Raw genomic sequence first — 22,167 nt, 5'->3', positions numbered from 1 at the left:
TTATTCTGAGCAGATGGTCATGGAAGTGGGTGGATACAGAAACAGTGAGAAATCCTCAGTCACAGTAACTATGTTGCAACAGCTTCTCAAGACTTTAGCCCTAGCAAAGCAAGGTCTATATATATGTTTAAAGTAGCCCCTGTAGAAGACTCACCAGAAAGCAACAATATATATCATCCAGCTAAAAAGGTACACATTGTGCCTTCCCATTTATATATTATTTAATAGAGAGATATAATATAGCATCACTAATCCAGAGCACAAAACATAAATTTCGAAGTGAAAAAAATGCAATTAAGTTTTGCTGGTAAATGAAATAAGGATAAACAAATATCATGCCATTATATAACTTTGGCTCTATAGTTTCGGTTTAAACAAAGCCTCTCTGCATGTATAAAATGCTCACTGTTTATAGCCTTCTTTTGCAGACATGTTAAGCCACAGTAACTTAAAGTCAACTTCAATTGTTAAATGCAAAAAGACACCAGTAGCATATAGCTTTACAAGAAGTGCTAAAGCAAAATATTGTAATTTTTTATTGAAATTATTACAATGGTCCTAAGGATCACGGTCTAGCTTTAAGAAAATGAGTAAGACTCTGATTCACTTAGATACCTCTTTTCCAACAATTTCCACCACAGACACAATATTTTCATAAGCCTTCAAACCTTAGGAAGTTTATTGGATTGCAGAACAGCAGAAAGCCATTCACCACAGCCTTCACGCTTCTCTATATTTCCCTTGAACCCAATATGCAAAATTCTACGGAGAAATCACCATATTTTTATGTAACTAAACCCCAGGAATCCACTTCAACAGTCTACCAGCTTTGAACACTTTAGAATACAATACACAAATTTAGTTACCATAAAATGCAACAGCAAAATCGTCTGGATTCACATCAATTTGCTGCATCTCGCACAATTACAACTTTCTCACATTGCAATCCAGAAATCACTTAATGCAATGCATTTTTATCATTTTTTTTTGTTGCAAACAACAGAGAATAAATAATGCAAATTTGCCACTAGCATGGATACATACCAAACCCTGTAGTGCATTTAGAAATTAGCACACCTATCTTTAGAGGAATATAGGTAAAGTACGCCGAAACATATCATATTTGTTCATTATTTCACTTAAAAATTTATTATATTATTATTAATATTAAATTATTATTATATTATGATATTGTAATTAATATTAAATTATTATTAAGACATGATTATATTATTATGTTTTAATATATGATTATTTTTATATCATCAAATTATTATTATTATTATATTTTTAGTTTGTGTTCTTTCTTATCCTTATCCTTGAGAAAAAAATGGACTTTATGTAGGGATACTTTCAATCCCTCATAATCAACAATATTATATTGAGATTATTACAAAGTTAACTATTTGCATGATGGAGATAGACAAATTGATTGATCAGTTAAACTTAGAGTGAAGTGGAAGTGAAGATATAATTAGCATTGAATAATTAAAAAAAATAGTTAATTGAGTGCATAGGAGGAGAAAATAAATTTAAATATAATAATAAAAACTTCATATGATTTTCATACATTTAAGTGTCATGAACACTTCAAATTACTGCTTCTAGATTTTATTGACAGACATTTTTGCATTCATATGTGAGTATAATACACCTTCAGTGTAATTAAAAACTAGTATAAATATCTTTAATACATTTATCCAAAAAAGGCCAAGAGATATCACTTTTGAGTTATTTTATTCACTTAAGAGTTCACTCGTTCTACTTTAGAGCTATTTACAAATTATTTAATTTCATTCATTTATATTGTTTACTTTATGTTTATTGATTAGCTATTTTTATTTATTTATTTATTTATTTTGATTAGTTTTATTTTAATTTATTTACATTGTTTACTTTATGTTTTGTTAAAAAGTTATTTTCATTTACTGGAGAGTTATTTTATTATATCTTATTTTACTTTAGAACTAATTAAGAATTGTTTTATTGTTATTTACTTAACAGTTACCATAAAATGTGACCACTGAGCAAAAAGTTTGATCAATTTAATTGCTTACCTTTAGCATGCCCTGTAAACTCCTTAACTGGAGAAATTGTATTTCGCACATCCCAGACCTGAAAAGGAACAATTTAAAATTAAAAATAACAAACCTTTGTTAATTTGGATTGAACACAAAATTATCAAAAGCATCCATCCATACCTGTAAACCAGGTGACAAATCATCATCTAATGCTACAATAAGCTGCTGTGCTATATCAGGATTCCATTGTACCACAGAACCACGTCTTCGAGTTGAATCAGAAAAGCTGTTATCAGGTACAAGAAGACAGCTTTAAGACTTTTTTGTCAATGAAGATACCAAGTTTTCATCAAAGCTGATAAACACACTATGAGAAGACAGAAGTTTTAAATGACGTAACACCTTTCAATGGAAGTGCATTACCTAATAACAGATTTCTGCCGTCTTAGATCCCAAACCACTGCACACATTAAATGCCAAGTTTAAAGGTTCCATTAGCATTGATTGTTCAATACAAAGACTTCCTACCAAACTAATTTATCAATGCATAATTGATAAGCTAAAACATGTCAACTAAATTAGAAGAAATCAGGTCAAAATACAAACTTCCAAACTAATTTATCATTGCATAATTGATAAGATAAAACATGTCAACTAAATTAGATGAAATTAGGTCAATACAAACAGCCAAACCTGTGCTTCCACCGTAAAAAGTTGAAGCCAATATATATTGAACCTTCCGATTCCAAGCTAAATATGAGATTTCACCTTGTGCACCTGAGCCCACACCCTGAAAAATATATTTATTACTAAGTTCGTCATACAAAACATGCCAATAAACCTCAGATAAGTTTTTAATAAAGTGGTAGCAACATATCATGTTAGTGTCAAAACACAAAAAAGGCCCCAGAAATGATGCGATATAATGGCAGCTACATATCAAACCACGCACCTTAAGTGATGGGAAATGCTTAGGTGCTAAAGGATCTGCAAAATCCCAGATACAAAGCTCCCCATCTCCAGCACCAGATGCCAATAAATTCGGGGCAATTGGATTGAATTCCAGACCACGAACCTGCAAACAAGAAGCTGTGATGATTGTTGTGCTGTTCTAACATAGCATTTAACCTTACTATCAATAAAAAAAAAAGAAAATACAGAAATCAAATTACCCACATTTCCTGTGTGTTTTTCAAGTCGTGCCATTAGAGCACCTTCGGTGTCCTCGGGACTGCAAAGAAACCCCTTTCTTTTATTGAGTAAAAGAAATGCTATAACCATGATTTAAATGCACCTCAAAAAGCAAAAATGGTAATAAATGTTTTTTTATGACTACAAAAACGATAGCAATTAATTGTGCTTCAAGACATGTTAAAATTAAAAACACTTGTAGACAATTAAAAAATTAATAATAACTTAATTGACAGATGGAATAATCAGATAAAAACAAAAAGAAGAGGAACTTCAGAAAATTAGTTCATAATGTGACTAAGACCCAAGTTCAAAAACCCTGCATATCCAGCCCACCATAGCAAGGTCTGTGAAATGTTGTTGAGAAGTGTTCAATGCTAACTGAATTATATCATGGACCCAAGGCAGAAATGTTATTAAGCCATAAGAAAGAAAACAATTGAAGTTTAGTTTTGTTGAATTTAGAACCAGAAAGAACAAACTCAGAAAATTGAAAACAAGAATACACACGAACACAAAAGTTATCCCAGGAAACCCAGCCACACCAAAGAATAAACTTTATTGAATGAGAAAATTTGATATGCAGCTCTTACACTTAATCAACAGTGATTGACATCACTTGAACTAGAACAGCATAAGCCAAAACTTCTGATAAATGACTTCTACAAAATACAATGATTGCACATCACCACCACATGTAGCACAAGAACCTTTCAGACACATCATCTTATAATAAATGCAACCATCATGTCTTTTACATGGCACACTTGAAATAAATTCTCTTTGTGACTTAGGAGGTGCTTGTATATTGCATTCCTGCATAACATGCACAATAATCAGACTGAGAAAACTGAAGCTGCTGAAGATATCATGATTTAGACTTGATCACACTTAGACCTCGAAAGAAAGAAGTGTCCTGCTTAATTCTGTTGCAACCCCCGAAGCATAAGAAACACAGCAGCAATGAATAAAATCTGAGTGCACACCTGAAAAAGAATCAACCAAGGCAAAACAAAATATATTTAAGAGAAGAGAAAAACGAATTGAATTGACTCTTCGTACATCCGCTCAAAAAGAATCAACATTTCACCCGACATAACTCACGGTGAGGGAAGATGAAAAGACAAGCACGGAAGGAAAGATGACAGTTATAACACCGACAGCAATCCAGGAAGGAGACACGGCAGCCAGCTCATGCAAGATTCTCACGAAGACATAAGTTACACACACATAAGCGGAGCAGTTATCTTATAGACAGATAACCTTTCAACATACAACCGCTGGAGGAAATAAACCACAAAGAACGATAACGGAGAAGCTTGCAACTGACGAATGCAAAAACGAAGATGATATTGCTGTTCGAATGAGAAACCATCAATGCATGAAGATGAGCTCTCTCGAAGCTATAAACTTCAAAAAGTTTGAGTTTATTGATTCTTCTTGAAGAGCAGGACAGTGACCAAAATGAGGGCACAGCATACAGGCAACAGCATCAGTAAAGAACTGTGGAGAAGAAGGGCAGAAGTGCGTGCTGCTTGTGTTATTTTTATTCAAAATTTCCAGGTTTAATTTTTTTATTTTCCCTTTCTTTTTCAGTTCGCACTTGCAAGTTGCACTCCATTTTTTCACAGAATAGTAAACAGCATAAGCAGCAGTCATGAGAGTGAACATGAACAGTTAGCACATAACAAAATAAAGGTTTCAACTAAGTGCTCTTCAAGGTCTGTTGAAGTAAGACAGCTACATAACCCACTTGAGGACCCTTCTATCTTCTTTAGGCCTTACACAAAGGGCCCTTCCAAACTCACTAAACGTCTTTTGCAGTCTGTAACAGCGGTAGCAGCACAAAAAGGCAGAGAAAAATTTGGTGGGTACATGCAAGTGGAGGGGGAGGAGTAAAATTTCTGGGGTCATATTTGCAATATAATATTTTAGAGGGAGCTACACCAAGGTATATAGTCACCTTTGGGCAGTACTGGAAAGAGGGTTAAGATTTGTCCATAAATAAACACAGCTGATAAGGCAAAGGTCTAAGTTACCAGTTTTGCCCCCTAGAATTGCTAGTTCAGATCAGATGCGGCCTTGATCCAGATCCAGGTTTTATTCCACAGACGATGTGAGCAGGGCTCTGCAATTTCCTTGTGGGTTTGTCTGAAACAAACCCAGGCAAATCTGTTATGAACTCCCCATTTTCCTCTATTGTCACAATGAGCCCACCTTTTCCTTTATAAACACCTTTAAGATATTATTTTCTGTAAAGAGTGCGTTCATGAGAAAAGAATTTTTGCTTGCATCTATATTTCAAAAGGCAGCATGTGCAAAAACAAAACTTGAAATTGTGGGCCAACATTCCAACCCAATACACCGTTGCAGCTTGCTCATATTGGTTACAAGTAAACAAATATTTAATATTATGAGGATAATACTATCTACAATCATGCATTTTGTTTGGTCTTCTGATCTAAAAGACTTACTCATTTGGACCAAGAATTAGACAAAAAAACCACCATTGACCACTATACAGCTTGTGTAAAGAGTGCATTTTTAATGTAGAGCAATATTTTTTTTGTCTAAAAGACTTACTCATTTGGACCAAGAATTAGACAAAAAAACCACCATTGACCACTATACAGCTTGTGTAAAGAGTGCATTTTTAATGTAGAGCAATATTTTTTTGTCTGTGTCTATATATTGCAGCTTGCCCATATCCTGAAAAGGGTAAACAATATCTATTATATTAATAATATTTATTAATAAACAAGTTATTAGTATTGCTATTAATGATAAAAATTAAGAATTATGTAAATTAATTTTTAAAATTAATTAAATATATTAATATTTATTATTAATAGTAATACTAACTTTCTTTATAATTTTGGCCTGTTAATGTGCCTCATCAGGTTAATCCAACTTGCAGTAATGAAAAATCAGTTGAGTGAATTAAATCTGAAGAGGGTTGGATAAAAAAATAAAATTCGGCAAGGCCTCAAAAAGCAACCCGAGACCATTAGGGGCTGGATGTGTTGCTCATGATTGGTCCAAGAACATTGGCATGGAGCACTCAAAGGCTTGAAGCTGGGACTAATAACAAAGCTGAAGTAAAAGCTACTTTGCTCACTGTAAACCAAAGAAACGGGAATCGCCATGAATCGCCTAAACTCGGCGACTCCGAGTCCGAGCCATGCTCTTCGAGTCTCTGGGACTCGGACTCGGACTCGTCCGAGTCTGGCGAGCAAACTTTCCAGACTCGCCGAGTTGGCGAGTTTGGCTCAAACTCGCCAAACTCGGCTACTGCCTGGGTTAAGTAAAATGACAAAAAAACATTTTAAAAAACCCCGCTGCCCCTTGACCCCACCTTGGGGGCGCTGCCCCCAAACCCCCGTCGAAAAATATGGGGGGAAACTGCGTCGATAGAAGTAGGGAAAATTTAACCTCCGAGTCTGACACTGATTGGATCGACCAAGTATATATAGAGCCTAAGACTGTAGCCATGGCAAAGGAGTGAAGAGAACAAGCACAGATAGGAGATTCAGAGGCAGATAGTGACACGGATGCTCCTGATGTTGGTGAGCATGGCATGGTGTCATGAGGAGCGGCTATGGCTGTCGAATCATCCAGAACCTACCTTAGACGCCTTCGCAGGGGGCCGGGGCCAGAGGGTGCAGCTGTGTTGGCTCCTCTGAGCCTATGAAACATTTGATGACGATCATATGATGACATGGATTTTTTATTCCATGAGTTTTGTAATATTGTATACATTTGACAATATTTATATATCTATGTTTGTTATTTCCTTCAGCTACAATTTATGTTTATGCTTATGTGATTGATGTATACTTGTGTATGTAATCAAATGAGCTGAGTTTGATGATGTTATTGTGTCTTTAAGGTGTATTCAATAAAGGGTGCCTGAAACAAGTTTTAAATCTTTAAAAATCTCTAAATTTCTTGAGTTTTTCACTTTCCCGAGTCCAACCGAGTCCGAGTCCGAGTCCCGAGTCCAAGTCCGAGTCCCATTTCTTTGTTGTAAACACAGCGAGAAAACTATTGGTTTCCAAAATCCATTTGGAGGGCGATTTGCAAATAATTATCAATGCAATTATCAAAGGGGAAATGCAAGTGTGGAAATTAAATAACTTCATTAAATTAATTACAGGAAAACTCAATGCATTTCAAAATTTCAGAATTATGCATACAATGCGCAAGGGATACGAAGTGGCAAATTTTGTCCAAGCCAGCGGCCACATTAATGACTAGCAAGGATGAGGAGATATGGGAAGATCTTCAAGAGGTGGTTTTCGAGTACGGATGACTACGGGATGCAGAAAACACATTATGAAGAGAAGACAAACTATTGAATGCGATGACACTTCCAAGACATTTGATCTGTGTGAAAGAGTTTTTATGAAGGTGGATAGTTGGCATTTACCACATTTTGGAAACGACGTTTGTAAAGGACTGAGAGAAATTTGTGCAGAATGGAGACCAATTTCTCTCTGCAAACAAGGAAGCAAATGCTCACATTCTGGGGCAAAAGTACTGATGACAATATGAAGAACATTTTTAAGATTGAGGACTCAATGTTTCTTCAAGTGGTAAAAATGATGTTGGATGAGGAGTTCTTGAAGGAAGAACACAAATACTGGACAAACATTGATGTGGCTTCGTTGTTTCTGGCATAGCGTCTTGAACTAGGCAGTAAGGAGGAAGCACACTGGCTCATGAAGGGGTGTGTTAAAGACAAGCGGTGTTGGAGAATTGGGGCATTTATCGCAATTGCTAGGCCTGGTAAGGGTTTCATTGTGCCTGGAGGAGATTGGCTTCATGTAGCGGAATACACTCCTCTGCTGCGACCCTTCTTGATTTGGAGTGTGTCGTGTGACAAAGAGGACCGTCAAGCAGAGGCACAAATTAATTGGAGATTTGTGAAGGAATATATGCGATACAGGGAAGCAGAGAAGACTAGAGGCAACGAGAGGAAGTCGATCAGGGGGAAGCGGTTGAAGTTTGAAAAGGAGGACTATTGGGACATTGTAATAAGGAAAGTAGTATGTTTTTGTTTTTAAATAGAAATCGAATCTGTAAATTTTGTTTAAACAAAAGCGAATTGGGGCAGATATAAATGATGTAACTCTCAGGTGAGTAGTAGTAATTTGGTACATGGTAGCAGGAGAATTTTGTTTATAGTGGAAATACGATGATATTGTGGATAGTCATATTTTTGTATAGATGGACTGTGAGAGGATGTACAGAATTGAAACATTATACTATAAACCTTTTTGAAAAGTAATACAAATATAACCTTTTACCGATCAAAAAAAATAAATCTTTATAATTTCATTATTACATATTAACTTCATTAACATTAACTTTCTTTATAGTCTTATTATTATATAAAAACTTTATTGATATTGTATAAGGCTTATAAATATTACTATACATAAAAATGATACAAATATGTATATTATGTTAGTGCAAATAGAGTCATTGTCTAACTAGTTAGTTCTTATCACTTTCTAGGATGACCTATTTATACTTGATTAAGTTTACTTAGAGGTTACTTTGAAATTTGTCTCAACTCATTCAGTTGAGATATGTGTCCTCACTTTGTGAGATGCCTCTTACACGCACAATTACCACTCACTATAACATTTGTCAAGTGAGATAACAAGTGTTCCTTCATTGGAGGGGTAGTCAGTTGTTTTTCCTACCATCCTACCTCTAGCACCTTGCATATATATGCAAGGTTTTTTTTTACATTTTTCACAATTCTATTCAATCATTTTTGTATTGCATTGTTGTTTCCAGCTTCATAGATTGAGTATGCATTTGCTTGCTTATGTGACTCATTGATGGTAGCATTAAAGAGAAATCTTGGTCACACTAGCATATTACACCTGATATTCTTGATATATATGTATGATTTTTATTTTTTATGTATTGAAAAACCCAAAGCAAACCCAACCCCAAATTTTTGGTTGAATTTACGAACTAACCAGCAAACCCAAACCCAAACTAGTACCAAGATCAATAACTTAGGTAGAGGTTAATAGCTTGTATTTGGAAGGCTAAACAAGGTCTATAAGCATGCCAATGCCAATAGAGTCTATAAGGTCTACTATGATATGCATGGTTGCTAGTGCTGATGTTTGTACAAGAGGAAAGAGGAAGACTAGTTGTAATGAGAGGACAAGAACAGTTTCAAGTATGTTCAATATACAATCACAAAAAGTGGCAAAGTCCTATATTGCCAATTTTTTCTTTGCCCATACCATCCCATTTTGAGTGGCATGCTCCCTCTATTTCAAACAAATGTTCAAAGACGCGATTTCCATCAGTCCCTCATTACCCACATGGATAACATACCACACACTAGCCTCTGTGATATACAAGGTGAATTTGGTGATAGTGGAGATGAGCCAGCCCTCTTGAGGATGGGCTGCTCTATTATCAAGGATGGGTGGACCAATATTAAACATTAGCTATCAACTTCATAGTCATATGTGCAACTAGCTCTCATTTTTTTAGAGCTAATGATTGTTTAGAGAAGTGCAAAGATTCAAACTTCCATTATTTGATTTTGCAAGAGGCCATAGAGAATGTTGGGGCCTCAAAACTTGTACAAGTGGTCACCAACTTGGCATGTGTTTGCAATTAGTTGGCGTGATGGTAAGGAGCTTACAACCACATCTTTTGGAGCTCGTGTTGTGTTCATGCATTGAGAGACATAGGGAAGATAGATTGGGTGAAGAGAGCAGTGGGAAAAGATAAAAAATATTAAGATGATCATTTTCAACCACTACATCTGAATTGCTCACTTTAGAGTTTTTTCAAGGAAGGAATTCTTCAAACTTGTAGCGAGTAGATTTGCCAATTATATCATTTTGTTATAGAGAATGCTCGAGGTGCAAGGACTCTATAGTTGATGATAGAAAACACAAAGTGGGATAGATGGTATGATGCAAACACCAATTAGGGAAAAGTTGTGATGCAAACGATCCTTAAAGGCAACTTGTGGCTCACTATGAGGTAAGAAATTTCAATGAAATGGAAAAAAAAGGGAAAAAAAAAAGGATCAGAAAAGGTTATAAAACAGTGGATAGGCGATAGGTTAGTCTGTTCAATCAAGGTCAAAACTTATTCAATACAAGGCAAAATAGCAAACAACATGGGACTTCAAGAAGATTAAATGTTAAAATTCCATCCATTTGGGTTCCAATCAAGGTTAGGCTTCCTTGATTACATAAATGTATCCCTTAGGGATCATGTAAAAGCCAGTCTAAGCATCCTGATTTGCTTGACTAAGTGCTCAATTGAGTTGAGTGTAGAAGTTTGTGCAGATCAAGTTTCAGCATTGTTTACAAGTGTCAGAATGCAGTTGCTGTTTATAAGTGTTATCCTAGCCTCAAGAACATGGTAATCTTGTAGATTCTTTAAAGATAGTGATTCCAAAAAGCTAAGCATTAATATTCTGTAGTTTTTGCCACATTAGGTTTCTCCAGTGAATCTCTTAGTGCATGTGCTATGTTTTTCTAATGTTCCTTCACTTAATATTATTTATTTAACGAAATCAGGAACAGAAGATTGCAGCATTTTAAAACAATTTTCTTGGCACATTAAGCCTATTTTCTTCAGTAAAAATAAAGGAGACAGCAAGTATTTGATTGAATAGGTTGAGACTCGTGTTTGGTGAGTTAATCATGGAATATGTATCCTAATTATGAATCATTTTTTGGAACATCACCACAGACAAGGCAGATATAGTTGTCCACCTATAAACTGGCAAGATTAACATTCCAATAACATTTTCTTTTATCAGTAAAGTTGTATATTTGTATTAATATTTCATAAAAAGATACATGTATCTGTTACCAAAATGGGAATTAACCCCATTAACTGTTCAGACATATTAAATCTATACTACAAAAATAGAAATTAACCCCATTAACTGTTCAGACATTTCTAAAACTATACTATCAAAATGGGAATTAAACCCATAATCTGTTCAGACATTTAGAAACTAATAGCTACCCTGAATACCCAATCTGGAAACTACAACTATTACCCAAATTAACGGCATGTAACCATCCCATACAGAATTCGAATCTAAAAAATTCAACGCAAAACTATAATGAAAAAGAAGAGAAAATAAACTTTTAAAGTTTCATTTTTTTCTTGCCTGGGCCATTAATCCAGTAATCTTCTAGAACAAATTTCGTCCTCTTGGCCGCGTCCTTCTTGGCTTCTCACAGCTCCACCTCTTTCTCCCGGATGTAGTCTTTCAAGTTTTCCTAACCCAGCTGGGCTTCCTCACTCCTCGCCTCTTCGTTCACTCCGTCCTACCACAGCATAAAGGGCCTGAATTCTACATCATTATTGTCTAGCATTATCCCTTCACCAAAGGAACGCTGTAATCCTCGACCCATCAAAGCTCGAGCCATCAAAGATGTGAGACCACGCAACGAATGACCTGGCACACATGCCTTGGCAACCCATACCACCTCCTCCTTCGTCTCAAATTGCAGACCCCACGCCACCATCATGGAGATGATGTCCAAGTTGGTGCGATACCGGAACTCAAAGAGCAAATACTCCTCCCCTAACAAGGTTTCAATTATCTACAAGAACAAATCATCGTCAAACTTGAAAATCCCTCCCAACCTCTTCTTCGAAACCTTCCCAAAAAAAATCAGCTGCTTCTTTATTGAGTGGAGCAAAAATTTGCTTCCATGGGTGCCACATGTGATGTATATCTCTTGCCCTCTGTCACTCTCTAGATTATTCCTCTCAAATTCTATGACTAAATGCCAACTCGCCTTCCCTCTTGCTTTAAGAGGCCACATCTAAAAGTCCCATCAAAATTGTTATTAATGCGCCCTCATTTCAAGGACGTCCTCCTTTGGCCCTTGTAAAAACCATGAGTGCCTCATTCGTGTCACCTTCATATCGCCTCATGAACACGCACCACATAGATGGGCAAGCAGAGTTTGGCAGCGTACTAACACCTAGCGCATTAAACGCGTGCAAGAAGCCAACCCAACATCGTCCCAAAATGGAACGAATACATGCCATCACATTAATCAAAAAAAAAAAAATTTAGAACACATTCTTCAAATTCAAAAGTTACTCCACGTGTTCCTTGCCTTCCTCCCACCACTTCATTGCTCAAGTGTCCAACTCACATCCCACATTGGACCCTCTGAATTGCCCTCTCTTCGAACATGCGAGATTTTAAAATCTTGCAAATTTTTTATTTTTGCGCCAATAATTTGAACTATTTTATTCAATCTCTAGCAGTGTGAGGCCCCTTTCACAATTGCATCCATTACAATTTTTGAATCCCCTTCCAAATGTAATTTTGTAGCCAAAAGTTTCTCTACCAATGTAATTGCCAAAAGTGCCGCTTTTGCCTTAGCTTCATTGTTTGTTCCATCCGATAAGCATTGTGCGCCTTTGCCTTAGTTTCTTGCTATTCATCCTACTCCTGATATCCCTAGGTTTCTTCTTGAAGCCCCATCAAAGTTAATCTTTACCCATCCTGCCTTTGGTTTACTCCATTCTATCCCTCGTTGTGGGACACCAATAGGATTTACCCTACCAAGCCCATTAATGGGCCAACATTCCAATAACATTATTCATTCCAAAGATGAAAAAATCGGCAGAAAATCGCAAAAATCGTGATATATCCCGAGGCTTTCGGCCCGTCTATTTAATCGTCGAACGATTTTTTCATTAAAAATCATGAATCGTGTGCACTAAAAATTGCGATTTAATCACAAAAAAAACAATAAAAATCACGCATTGAAAAAAGACAGAGCCGCAACCCTAAAAAGTAAAAAGTTTAAAGTTAAAAACAAAAAAAGAGGCAAATTTGTATTGCACGCGAATTCACCGGTTTCGACTTTGGAGGTTTGGCTGCAGCTTCCCCACCGACGCGGCATTCATATTGTGTTGCAAGTTCTTATTTATTTTCTTTGCTCATTCATGATTCGAAATTTCAACGGCATTCATAATACATATTAATAATTTTGTTGAGCTTAATAATAGTATCAGTATGTATTTGTTGCCTTCTATGTCGACCTACAATCACACCCAAATAAGAATCAATATTGGATCAATATTTAATAATAGTGTATTCTATTAATAATAGCGTATACTGTACATTATTAATTTACAGTCACACCCAAATTGGATCAATATTTATTAATAGTGTAACTGTATATTATTAATTTACAGTAGTTTTCCTGCAACACGGTATGAATAAAAAATAATGTCACAAAATTAATTTACACTGTAAAATTCATAGTCACAAATGAGCAATTTTTTTATTAACTATTAATTTGCAGTAGTTTTTAGTTAAAATTCATACTGTGTTGTATATTTGTTATTATTATTTTAATGTAGTTTTCCTAAGACTGTAGTTTACTATAGTTGTTAGTTTATTGTAACTTAGTGAGGAAAATAAATAAGGATTTGAATCCTTATAGGGCTGGGCCCCTCTTCTTGATGTAACGTGGAGACTCAGTTGGGCCCTTCTTCTTGATGTAACGTGGGGACTCAACTGGGTCCTATTCCCATGTAACGTGGAGATTAAGCAATTGATGTCTATAGGGCTGGGCCCAAATGTAATGTGTGGACTAAAATAAAGAGAATTGGTTAAGGCCGACTTAGAAGACTTGAACATGAATCTTGTATATAAACAAGATTCATTCTACACAATAGACACTCAGTTAATTCATTTGCTAGCCTTATGTGAATCAGCCTTCAAAGAGCAGCGAACTATCTCCTTGTGTCAGCGATTCATTCCTAGGAACAGCGAATTGTCTCAGTGGCAGCGAATCATATCTACAGTCAGCAAACTTGTGTTGTGTGCCCTTTCTATTTGTGTTCTTTGATTCTTGTGACTACATTATTATTTACTGCTCATTATTGTTAATCTGATCACAAAAATCAACAATAGTTTCCTAAGACTGTAATTTACTATTATTATCTTACATTCTCACTTACTCTATTATTAATTTACAGTTTACACAGACACTATTATTAAAATTTAATTTATTACTATTATTAAACAATACACTGTATTGTATAATAATAGTAATAAATTACTAATAGTGGTGTGTCACTGTGTAATCATAATATTAATAAACTGTATTCACGATCTACACACTGCAATAGTGGTTTAAAAATAACAGACTTGAGAGGTATCTAATTGATAATGGAGGCACCTACAATTAGCTTGATGAGACATTTATCTGGATTTTGTAGTTTGGTACTTTGGTTGTGAGTCGTGACCATGCTAAATTGTCCAATTTTAGTTTGTGTTCATCTTCAATTTATATTTATTGATCCATGTTTGGTCTCTTTTGCTAGGTTTCTTTCGAATTTTTATAAAAGGCAATGGCTTGTGCAACTAGAGGTGGTACAAGTAGAGGTGGTGGTAGAAAGAGGGATCCTATGTGGAAACATGGCACACCAGGTGCAGTGGCAGGAGAGGTTATTTGTAACCATTGCACGAAAACTATGACAGGGGGCATATACCAACTTAAAATTCACCTTGCACAAATCAGTGGACAAAATATTACGGTATGTGACAATTGTCCTGAAGAGGTTCAAAGGGAGGCAAAAGCAAGACGTTCAGAATTTGACCAAAAGAAGGTAGAGAAAAAGAGGACAGCAGAGGCAAATGTCAGTTCTACAGAGTCAGAAAATATTGGGGTGGGCAGCAATACATCTGGTTTTTTCATTCTTCGTAACACTCCTGGTGCACAACCTGGATTGTTAGGTCCTTCATGGAATAAGGAAGTGCATCAGCAGACAAGAGCGACAGTGGCTAGATTTTGGTTTTACAACAATATTCCGTTTAGTATTATTGAGAGTCCATATTGGGAGCAAATGGTCAATGGATTGACCATTTCTAGTAAGGGGTTCAACTCCCCAAGTCGTTATGAGTTGAGTGGGCCATTATTGCAGGATGAGATCCAAAAAACACATCAACTGGTGGAACAACAAAGGAGGAATTGGGAAAGGAATGGCTGCACCATTTAATCTGATGGGTGGACGGATAGTAGGAATAGGACACTCATAAACTTTCTAGTTGCTTCAGGGGGACAGGTGATATTTTTAAAATCGATTGATGCCTTAGATCAAGTGAAGAATGCAGAAACCTTGTGCAACATGTTAGATGAGGTGGTGACCGAAGTGGGAGTGCAGAATGTTGTTCAGGTTGTGACCAATAATGCAGTTGCATATGTGGCAGCCGGTAAACTTCTACAGGCTAGGCATCCGTCATTATTTTGGAGCCCTTGTGCTGCTCATTGCCTTGATTTACTCCTCGAGGGCATGGGGAAACTTAGTTGGGTGAAGAGTGTGGTTGAAGATGGAAGGGAAATCACAACGTACATCTACAACCACACATGGGTCTTGGAGCTTACGAGACAACACACTGATGGTAAGGATCTTGTGCGTTCAGGAGTCACACATTTTGCCACGAATTTCCTCAACTTACAAAGCATATTATGTGCATTGCCCAACCTGAAGAGGATGTTTGTGAGTGAAAGATGGTTGCAGAGCCCTTATTGTAGGAAGCCTGAAGCAGAGAAGGTCGTGAAGGTCGTTTTTTATGATAGATTTGCCAAACTCATGGAGGAGATCATCAATGTAAGTTTTCAAAGTTCAAATTTCAATTGATGATTTATTTTTTAATTTTCTAATATTACACATTGCTGATTTTTGTTAAATTTGTCATGTCTAGTTGTCAGAGCCGTTGGTGAGGGTTCTACGGATGGTGGATGGGGATAAAAACCCCATAGGGTATCTATATGAGGCCATGGATAAGGCCAAAGAGGCAATTCAGCACTTGTATGGGTCAGAGAGGACTAAATATGAACCCATATGGCGCCTAATTGATCGAAGGTGGAACCGACAACTCCACCAACATATCCATGCTGCTGCCTACTATTTGAACACCAAGTTCTTTTACTCCCGCAGTTTCAAAATAGATGAGGAGTTTCAACTTGGCCTTGACACATGTATTCAGAGGTTAGTTCCTGATAAAAATATTCAAGACCTCATTGTTGATGAGTTGCAGAGGTACAAGAAGGAAGATGGATCATTGTTTTCTTCACCTATTGGTATTTGTAAGAGAGACACCCTGTTGCCAGGTAAAAAAATATGTGCTCTTAAATCTATTTTACCATTTATTTCAATCTTTAAGTTTATAAAAATCTTTACCAAGTTATAAATGCCAATTTGTATGCTTGCAAATCTGTGGTGGGAAGATTATGATGCCACAACGCCTAATCTTCAAAAGCTTGCAATCCGCATATTATCTCAGCCTTGTAGTGCTTCTGGTTGTGAGTGCAACTGGAGTGTCTTTGAGGCCATTCAAACAAAAAAGCGCAATAGGTTGACTCAAAAGCGCTTGAATAACCTTGTATATGTGCGGTACAACCTTCGACTGCATGAAAAGAGGGTACAAGGGAACAATTCATATGACGCACTTGACATTGATGAGATTGATCCATACACAGCGGATTGGATTGCTGAACTGATGGTGCTACTGGTGATATTGATGTGAATGCATTTATCACTGACGATCAGTTAGATGAGATGGAGACGGAGGCAACTGAATGGGCGGCAGAGATGGTAGAACATGAGGAGGAGCGGGAGATATGTTTGCTGATCCAGAAGAGGCAGATTCCTCACCGGTTGAGGATATTGCAGCAGCACCACCATCTACTTCAGCACCCACTCAACGGCAACAAAGTTTTTTGAGCTTTAGTCGTAGACGCAATCTATGATTTCCAGTTTTCAATGATATGAAACCATGAACTTAATATGTATTCAGACTTCAGTGATTTGTTTTGTGGCCTAGGCTCTACAATATGGATTTGACTCAATCGTATTTACTATTTAGAACTTGAACTTGTTTTTTCGTATATCACTTTGATATATGGTATGTATTTGACTCAAAGTCTCAAACTATGATTTATATATGATGGAAACCAGTAATATGATATTGTGTTCTATAAATTTAATGTATACAGGTGTTTTTTTAGAATATTTTAAAAAATTATAGATTTTCAAATGTTCGATAATTTTGCCGATTTTTTCCTTATTTTTTTCCGATTCCCGATTTTTTAAGAATTTTCGGCCAAAAGATTTATTGTCGATTAAGATATTTACATCTTTGATTCATTCACTAATCTAGGACTTTTATATCTAAAAGTGGGCTATTTACTCTACAAAAAAATGACCTAGATATACATATACATGAAGGCACCCTAAAACTCATCTAAAACTAGAAACATAATGTTTCAACAATAATTTAGTTTTGCTATTATCCTAACTCTTTATTAATATAGCAATTAATTTGTTTGTAAATTCCTTATATTTCTTCTAATAATTTATACACACGACTGAATATTTACAACAAGCAGTTATTCCTGTTATTCCTGACACTTGACAAACCATTGAACATTTTCCTGTAATCGTACTGCTAAGCTCATGTTTAGAAGAAGTGCAGTATGTCAATACTATTGAATAAAAACCATTGTCCCTGGAGACTTCCATATTGGGATTTGGAAAACATATCCATCCCTGTTCCTGTACCTACATCTTTTGGTGAGTGTATTTGTGATATATCTGTACCCTTATTCATTTACTTTTTCACCTGGATTTGAAATAAAGTACCCCATCCCCATCCCTTTATCCATATCCAGATTCAAGATCGCAATCCATGTATGGAAGCCAAACAAAGTCTTCTAATTGTTGTATTCTATATCTGCTCCTGTTAATGAGGGCTATGTAGTGTAAAATGCACAGCAATCTTAGCAGTAGTGTGTGATGAATCAGAACTCTTCAAAAGGCATGCCATGTGTCAAACTAACCCTCTTATTCCTTTTTGTCTGAATCTTGCATATTGGGGCACAAATTTAACCTTTTGTTTCAAAAAACTTCAACAGTAGTGCACATGGTGAATTATTCATTTCATATAGTAAGGGCCACAAGACATATATTGCAGTTTAGAACACTTTTTAAAGCCTTGTTAAATGGAGCAAAGTCATTAAAGTCATCTGCCGTGATTTACATGGGAGCCAGATGGCATTGACTGCAGCCTCTTGACAATTTTTATCACACAGATTAGGCAAAATATAGTCCTGCTCGTGTTTTTTTATCTTTTGCAAATTGAATTGTTGTTTGCTATAATTATGCATTCAGATAATTAATCCTTTTGGTCCTGTGCAATCCTGTAAGTCACCTTATTCACCAATTTGTTTCAGAAATACTCAATAATCAACAAATTAATATCATCAAAAATCGTTGAACTTTATTGGCCATTTGAAACCTAACTTACATATGTTAAACTCTTTAAAACAAGCATTTAAAAGTTATCAAATAAATTCTATTATTCCCACAATAACTCAAATAAGACACCAAAAGATTTAAAGAATATAGCTCTTTTCATAAGATGCTTACTTTTAGCAAAAAAATTTAGTCTATTTTATTACCTTGCTTCAAACCCTGATGGATGAATTTCCTTTCTTGAAATGGCCACAATAATGCAGGCTACACATGGATAAGGCAAGGTACAACTCACAGACAAATTTTGACTATTCTAAGCTAAAACATGCATTTTGCATATTTAGCTGATTGTGAAGTGAGCATACTACTATCAAAAATATTAACACCGTGTCAATCTTAATCTATCTGCAACTAAAGAAATTGGTCCTCGTCATACTTCCAGCCTTTGGGTGATACTAGAAAAATACCTACATTATTCAGCCTAAACTGTATGGCCATTTTCTTTCTGATTTTTATGCAGACCATAACAGTAAACCATAACATATGATCACAATATCTTTTATTTCTATTTCCCAAAGTTACTTTTTGGTTTTAGTAATTTTTTGTTTTAGCAAACATATTTTTTTCAAAGTTTGCAATCATGATATCTGTAGCCAAAACATGCCAGGTGACTTAACTTTCAAGCTTCTCCATATATTCTCGTATGAGCAAGCCAATGACCATAGACTGTAGACTATAATTATTTTAGGCAAAGTTCATCATATCAACCAATTGCCAAGGAATTACAAAATTGCTTGTAGCCTATGAATAAGCAAATAGCACAAACTGAGTGAAATAAAGTCTTGTTTCTTTGTTGATTCCTGCAAACCAGACTATCTTTTTCCACATTGTAGCACTTGCACTGTGTAATTAACCCTTTTGTTAACCCCATAAAACCCTACAAGCAAGAACCATTTAGAACTTATTGCCTTGGACATCAGTTAGATGTAAACGGCCTATCCATTAAAAGGTTTTTGGCTAGTAAATCTCATGGCTCATACAGTAACTGGTGCTTACTAAAAAATTAGAAGATACTTATTCAAAACTCAGTTGCAGAAAAAAACCCTCTGCACCCATTGTTGAAGGCCAGACAATGATTGTAACACACGGACAATACCTAATCTCGGGGGCATGTACACCTTCTTACGACTAACCAGAATATCATAATACAAGTTTAAAGTAATCCAATCTGCCAAGGAAATACAGTAGGAGATAATTATTGCCAATAAGTAATTTTGATCGTTTTGCAAATTGAACTGCTGCTTACAACAATTTTTGTAGCAGAATAAGCCTGACTACATAAATACATTTGAGCTAATGAAAATGAAGGCTCATACTCTAATCATGATTATCAAGAGACTAGAATTCAATTCACAGCTGCCACACAATTCTCCCATTGTTCATATGAACCCATAGCAAAAGATCAGGCAATCGTGGTGACCCAGGGTTTACACATAATTGCAGGGGTATGTAAACTATCTCCTAAAGTAAGTAAATTTTACAAGATTCCAGTAATATGATCTGTTGCTTACCAAATAGAATAATGGTAATTCGAACAGCAAACAGTAAACACTTCTTGAACTTACCAAGTAATGAAATTGAGGTTATCCATTGTAATGAAGAGCGATCAACCAAAAAAAATGATGTAAATGCTTTTGCAATCTTGTTGAAAGGTAGACCATAATTAAAACTTACTTCACGCATAGATAAAAAGGTTTGAGGTTAAAACAGAGAGAGTAAACAGCCAAAAAAGAAAATAGCTAATCAGGTTTTGCATATGTCCACAAATGGACATATTTAGATGTGTGATTTTAATCGATTCTGCTAGATTAGTCAAAAGGAAAACCATAATAGACACATACTTCAGGCATAGGTCAATTAAATTGAAGCCAAAACCAAGAGCAATCAGCCAAAAACAAAATAGAACAGAAAAAAATCTAATAAGATTTTCCAAACTCTCACGTGTGGGTCATATTTTCATACATGATTCTAATCAGTTTTGCCGGATTGCTCCAAAGACAAACCATTCTAGAGATAGCTTGATGGAACATCCAAAGAGAAAAGTAAATATCAGAATTTAAAATATTTCCGCCTGTCAATATATCTGATCATGTGGTTTGAATTGAGATTGGCAGAAAGGCAAGCTCTAGAGACTTATTTGAGGTATGGGTAAATAGAATTGAAAACAATCGGTCAAAGAGGAGAAAGCACTAATCGATTTTCCAAATAGATTTACTTTGGCCATAGGTAAATGGAATTAACGCTAAAACGAAGAGCAATAGACCAAAAAGAAAGAAAGAACCGATCAGATTTCCAAATAGACGTACTTTGGCCATAGGTAAATAGAATTGAAGCTAAAAAGAAGAGCAATAGGACAAAAAGAAAGAAACCAGTCATGTTTTCCAAATTTCAACAAGCCGACATGTCTAGTTAGATGATTTTCTGGAATCAAAAATGGGCAAATTTAATAAATTAGATGATTTACTCGAATCGCATGCGGACGTATTTAATTACAACACAGTAAAAGTAACATATCACACAGATTGAGAAGAACTAAAACACAAGATTATGATAATCAAGCCGAACCGGAAATTTTTGGGTGCAAAGCTTTGAGAATTTAGTGTCCACAAAGGCAGATCGTAATGAGAGGCAACAACAGAGACCTAAGAAAAACCCTTTAAACCCTGTAAAAGTATACATACTTCATAATTTTAGCTGGATTCCAGACGTTGATGGTGCCATCGCTCATGCCACCGGCAATTACTCCGAAAGCATATTCCTCCGTGCCAGCTCCGGTGTTGCCCCACGTCAGGCGGTTAAACCCTTCGCTACTGATGCACTCGCCAACTACTGGGAGGTCCCGTTCGTTGTTCTGGAAATCCAACCTGAATATCTCCAGCTTGAGGGAAGAGTTTTCCAGCAGATCCAGTGCTCCGGCCAAAGTACCGGATGCCAAAAATGGCGCCTCTGGCGCAAATGCGACCAGGGCAGATCGCGTAGCACTTTTTACCGACTTCATTGTCGTGGCCCTCTTCCTAATCCCTAATTTAGATCACCTCCGTCTGATCGCCGCCAGATCTAGAAAAATGTCACCACATAAGAATCGGGATAATGGCCGATGTTTTTTTTTTTTTAAAGGGTCTCAGACATGGAATTTTGCTGTGGAGTCCGAGATCGAGCAGAAGAAGCAATGTTTCTGTGTCAATTTGCTCTTCTTATTTTTCCTTTGCCTTTCAAGGGCTGGAGTGATTTTTTAAGCGAACAAAGGTTTATTTATTTATTACTGGAATCTCTTACGTTATAGACAGTATATAGATTTTTTGTGTTTGTTATAATTGCGATCTGAACTCTCGTGGGATATCCTTACAAAAAAGTTGTGGTTCGGCAATTCTGAAAAGCCGTCTTACGTAGCTCTTTAACACTTTCCGCTTTTTTAAATGAATTTTATGATTTTATAAGGGAAAATAACCAAATGAAATGCTTATAATTCTTTATTAATCAATTTTGGGTTAATAATTCACAATCGCACCTTAGTATGCAGTAGGTAAGTCGAAAGGGTGTAGAAGGTCAACTAGGGAAAACTTTGGTCTATTTTTCGTGTAGATTGATG

General features: G+C 36.0%; 1 protein-coding gene across 4 annotated transcripts in view; it reads right to left on the bottom strand.

The window, feature by feature from the left end:
• Positions 1 to 21,880, bottom strand: part of LOC131039693 (protein transport protein SEC31 homolog B) — a 51,980-nt gene extending 30,100 nt beyond the window's left edge. For all 4 annotated transcript variants that reach the window (XR_009104710.2, XR_009104712.2, XR_009104711.2 and 1 more), the window contains exons 1-7: positions 21,260 to 21,880; positions 3,198 to 3,252; positions 2,974 to 3,096; positions 2,715 to 2,811; positions 2,445 to 2,481; positions 2,202 to 2,307; positions 2,058 to 2,115 (exon numbers count right to left, since the gene is read on the bottom strand). Coding sequence is in view for 1 of the 4 variants with exons in the window: in XM_057972490.2 (XP_057828473.2) it covers positions 2,058 to 2,115; positions 2,202 to 2,307; positions 2,445 to 2,481; positions 2,715 to 2,811; positions 2,974 to 3,096; positions 3,198 to 3,252; positions 21,260 to 21,576 (793 nt within the window). In the remaining 3 variants the exon portion in view is untranslated. The remainder of the gene's footprint in view (positions 1 to 2,057; positions 2,116 to 2,201; positions 2,308 to 2,444; positions 2,482 to 2,714; positions 2,812 to 2,973; positions 3,097 to 3,197; positions 3,253 to 21,259) is intronic.
• Between the last annotated feature and the right edge of the window lie 287 nt (positions 21,881 to 22,167).

Source organism: Cryptomeria japonica, chromosome 6 (assembly GCF_030272615.1).
Source record: "Cryptomeria japonica chromosome 6, Sugi_1.0, whole genome shotgun sequence".
Classification (NCBI taxonomy): Eukaryota; Viridiplantae; Streptophyta; class Pinopsida; order Cupressales; family Cupressaceae; genus Cryptomeria; species Cryptomeria japonica.
Note: the sequence above shows the minus strand (reverse complement) of the source record. Positions and strands in the feature narration are given on the sequence as shown.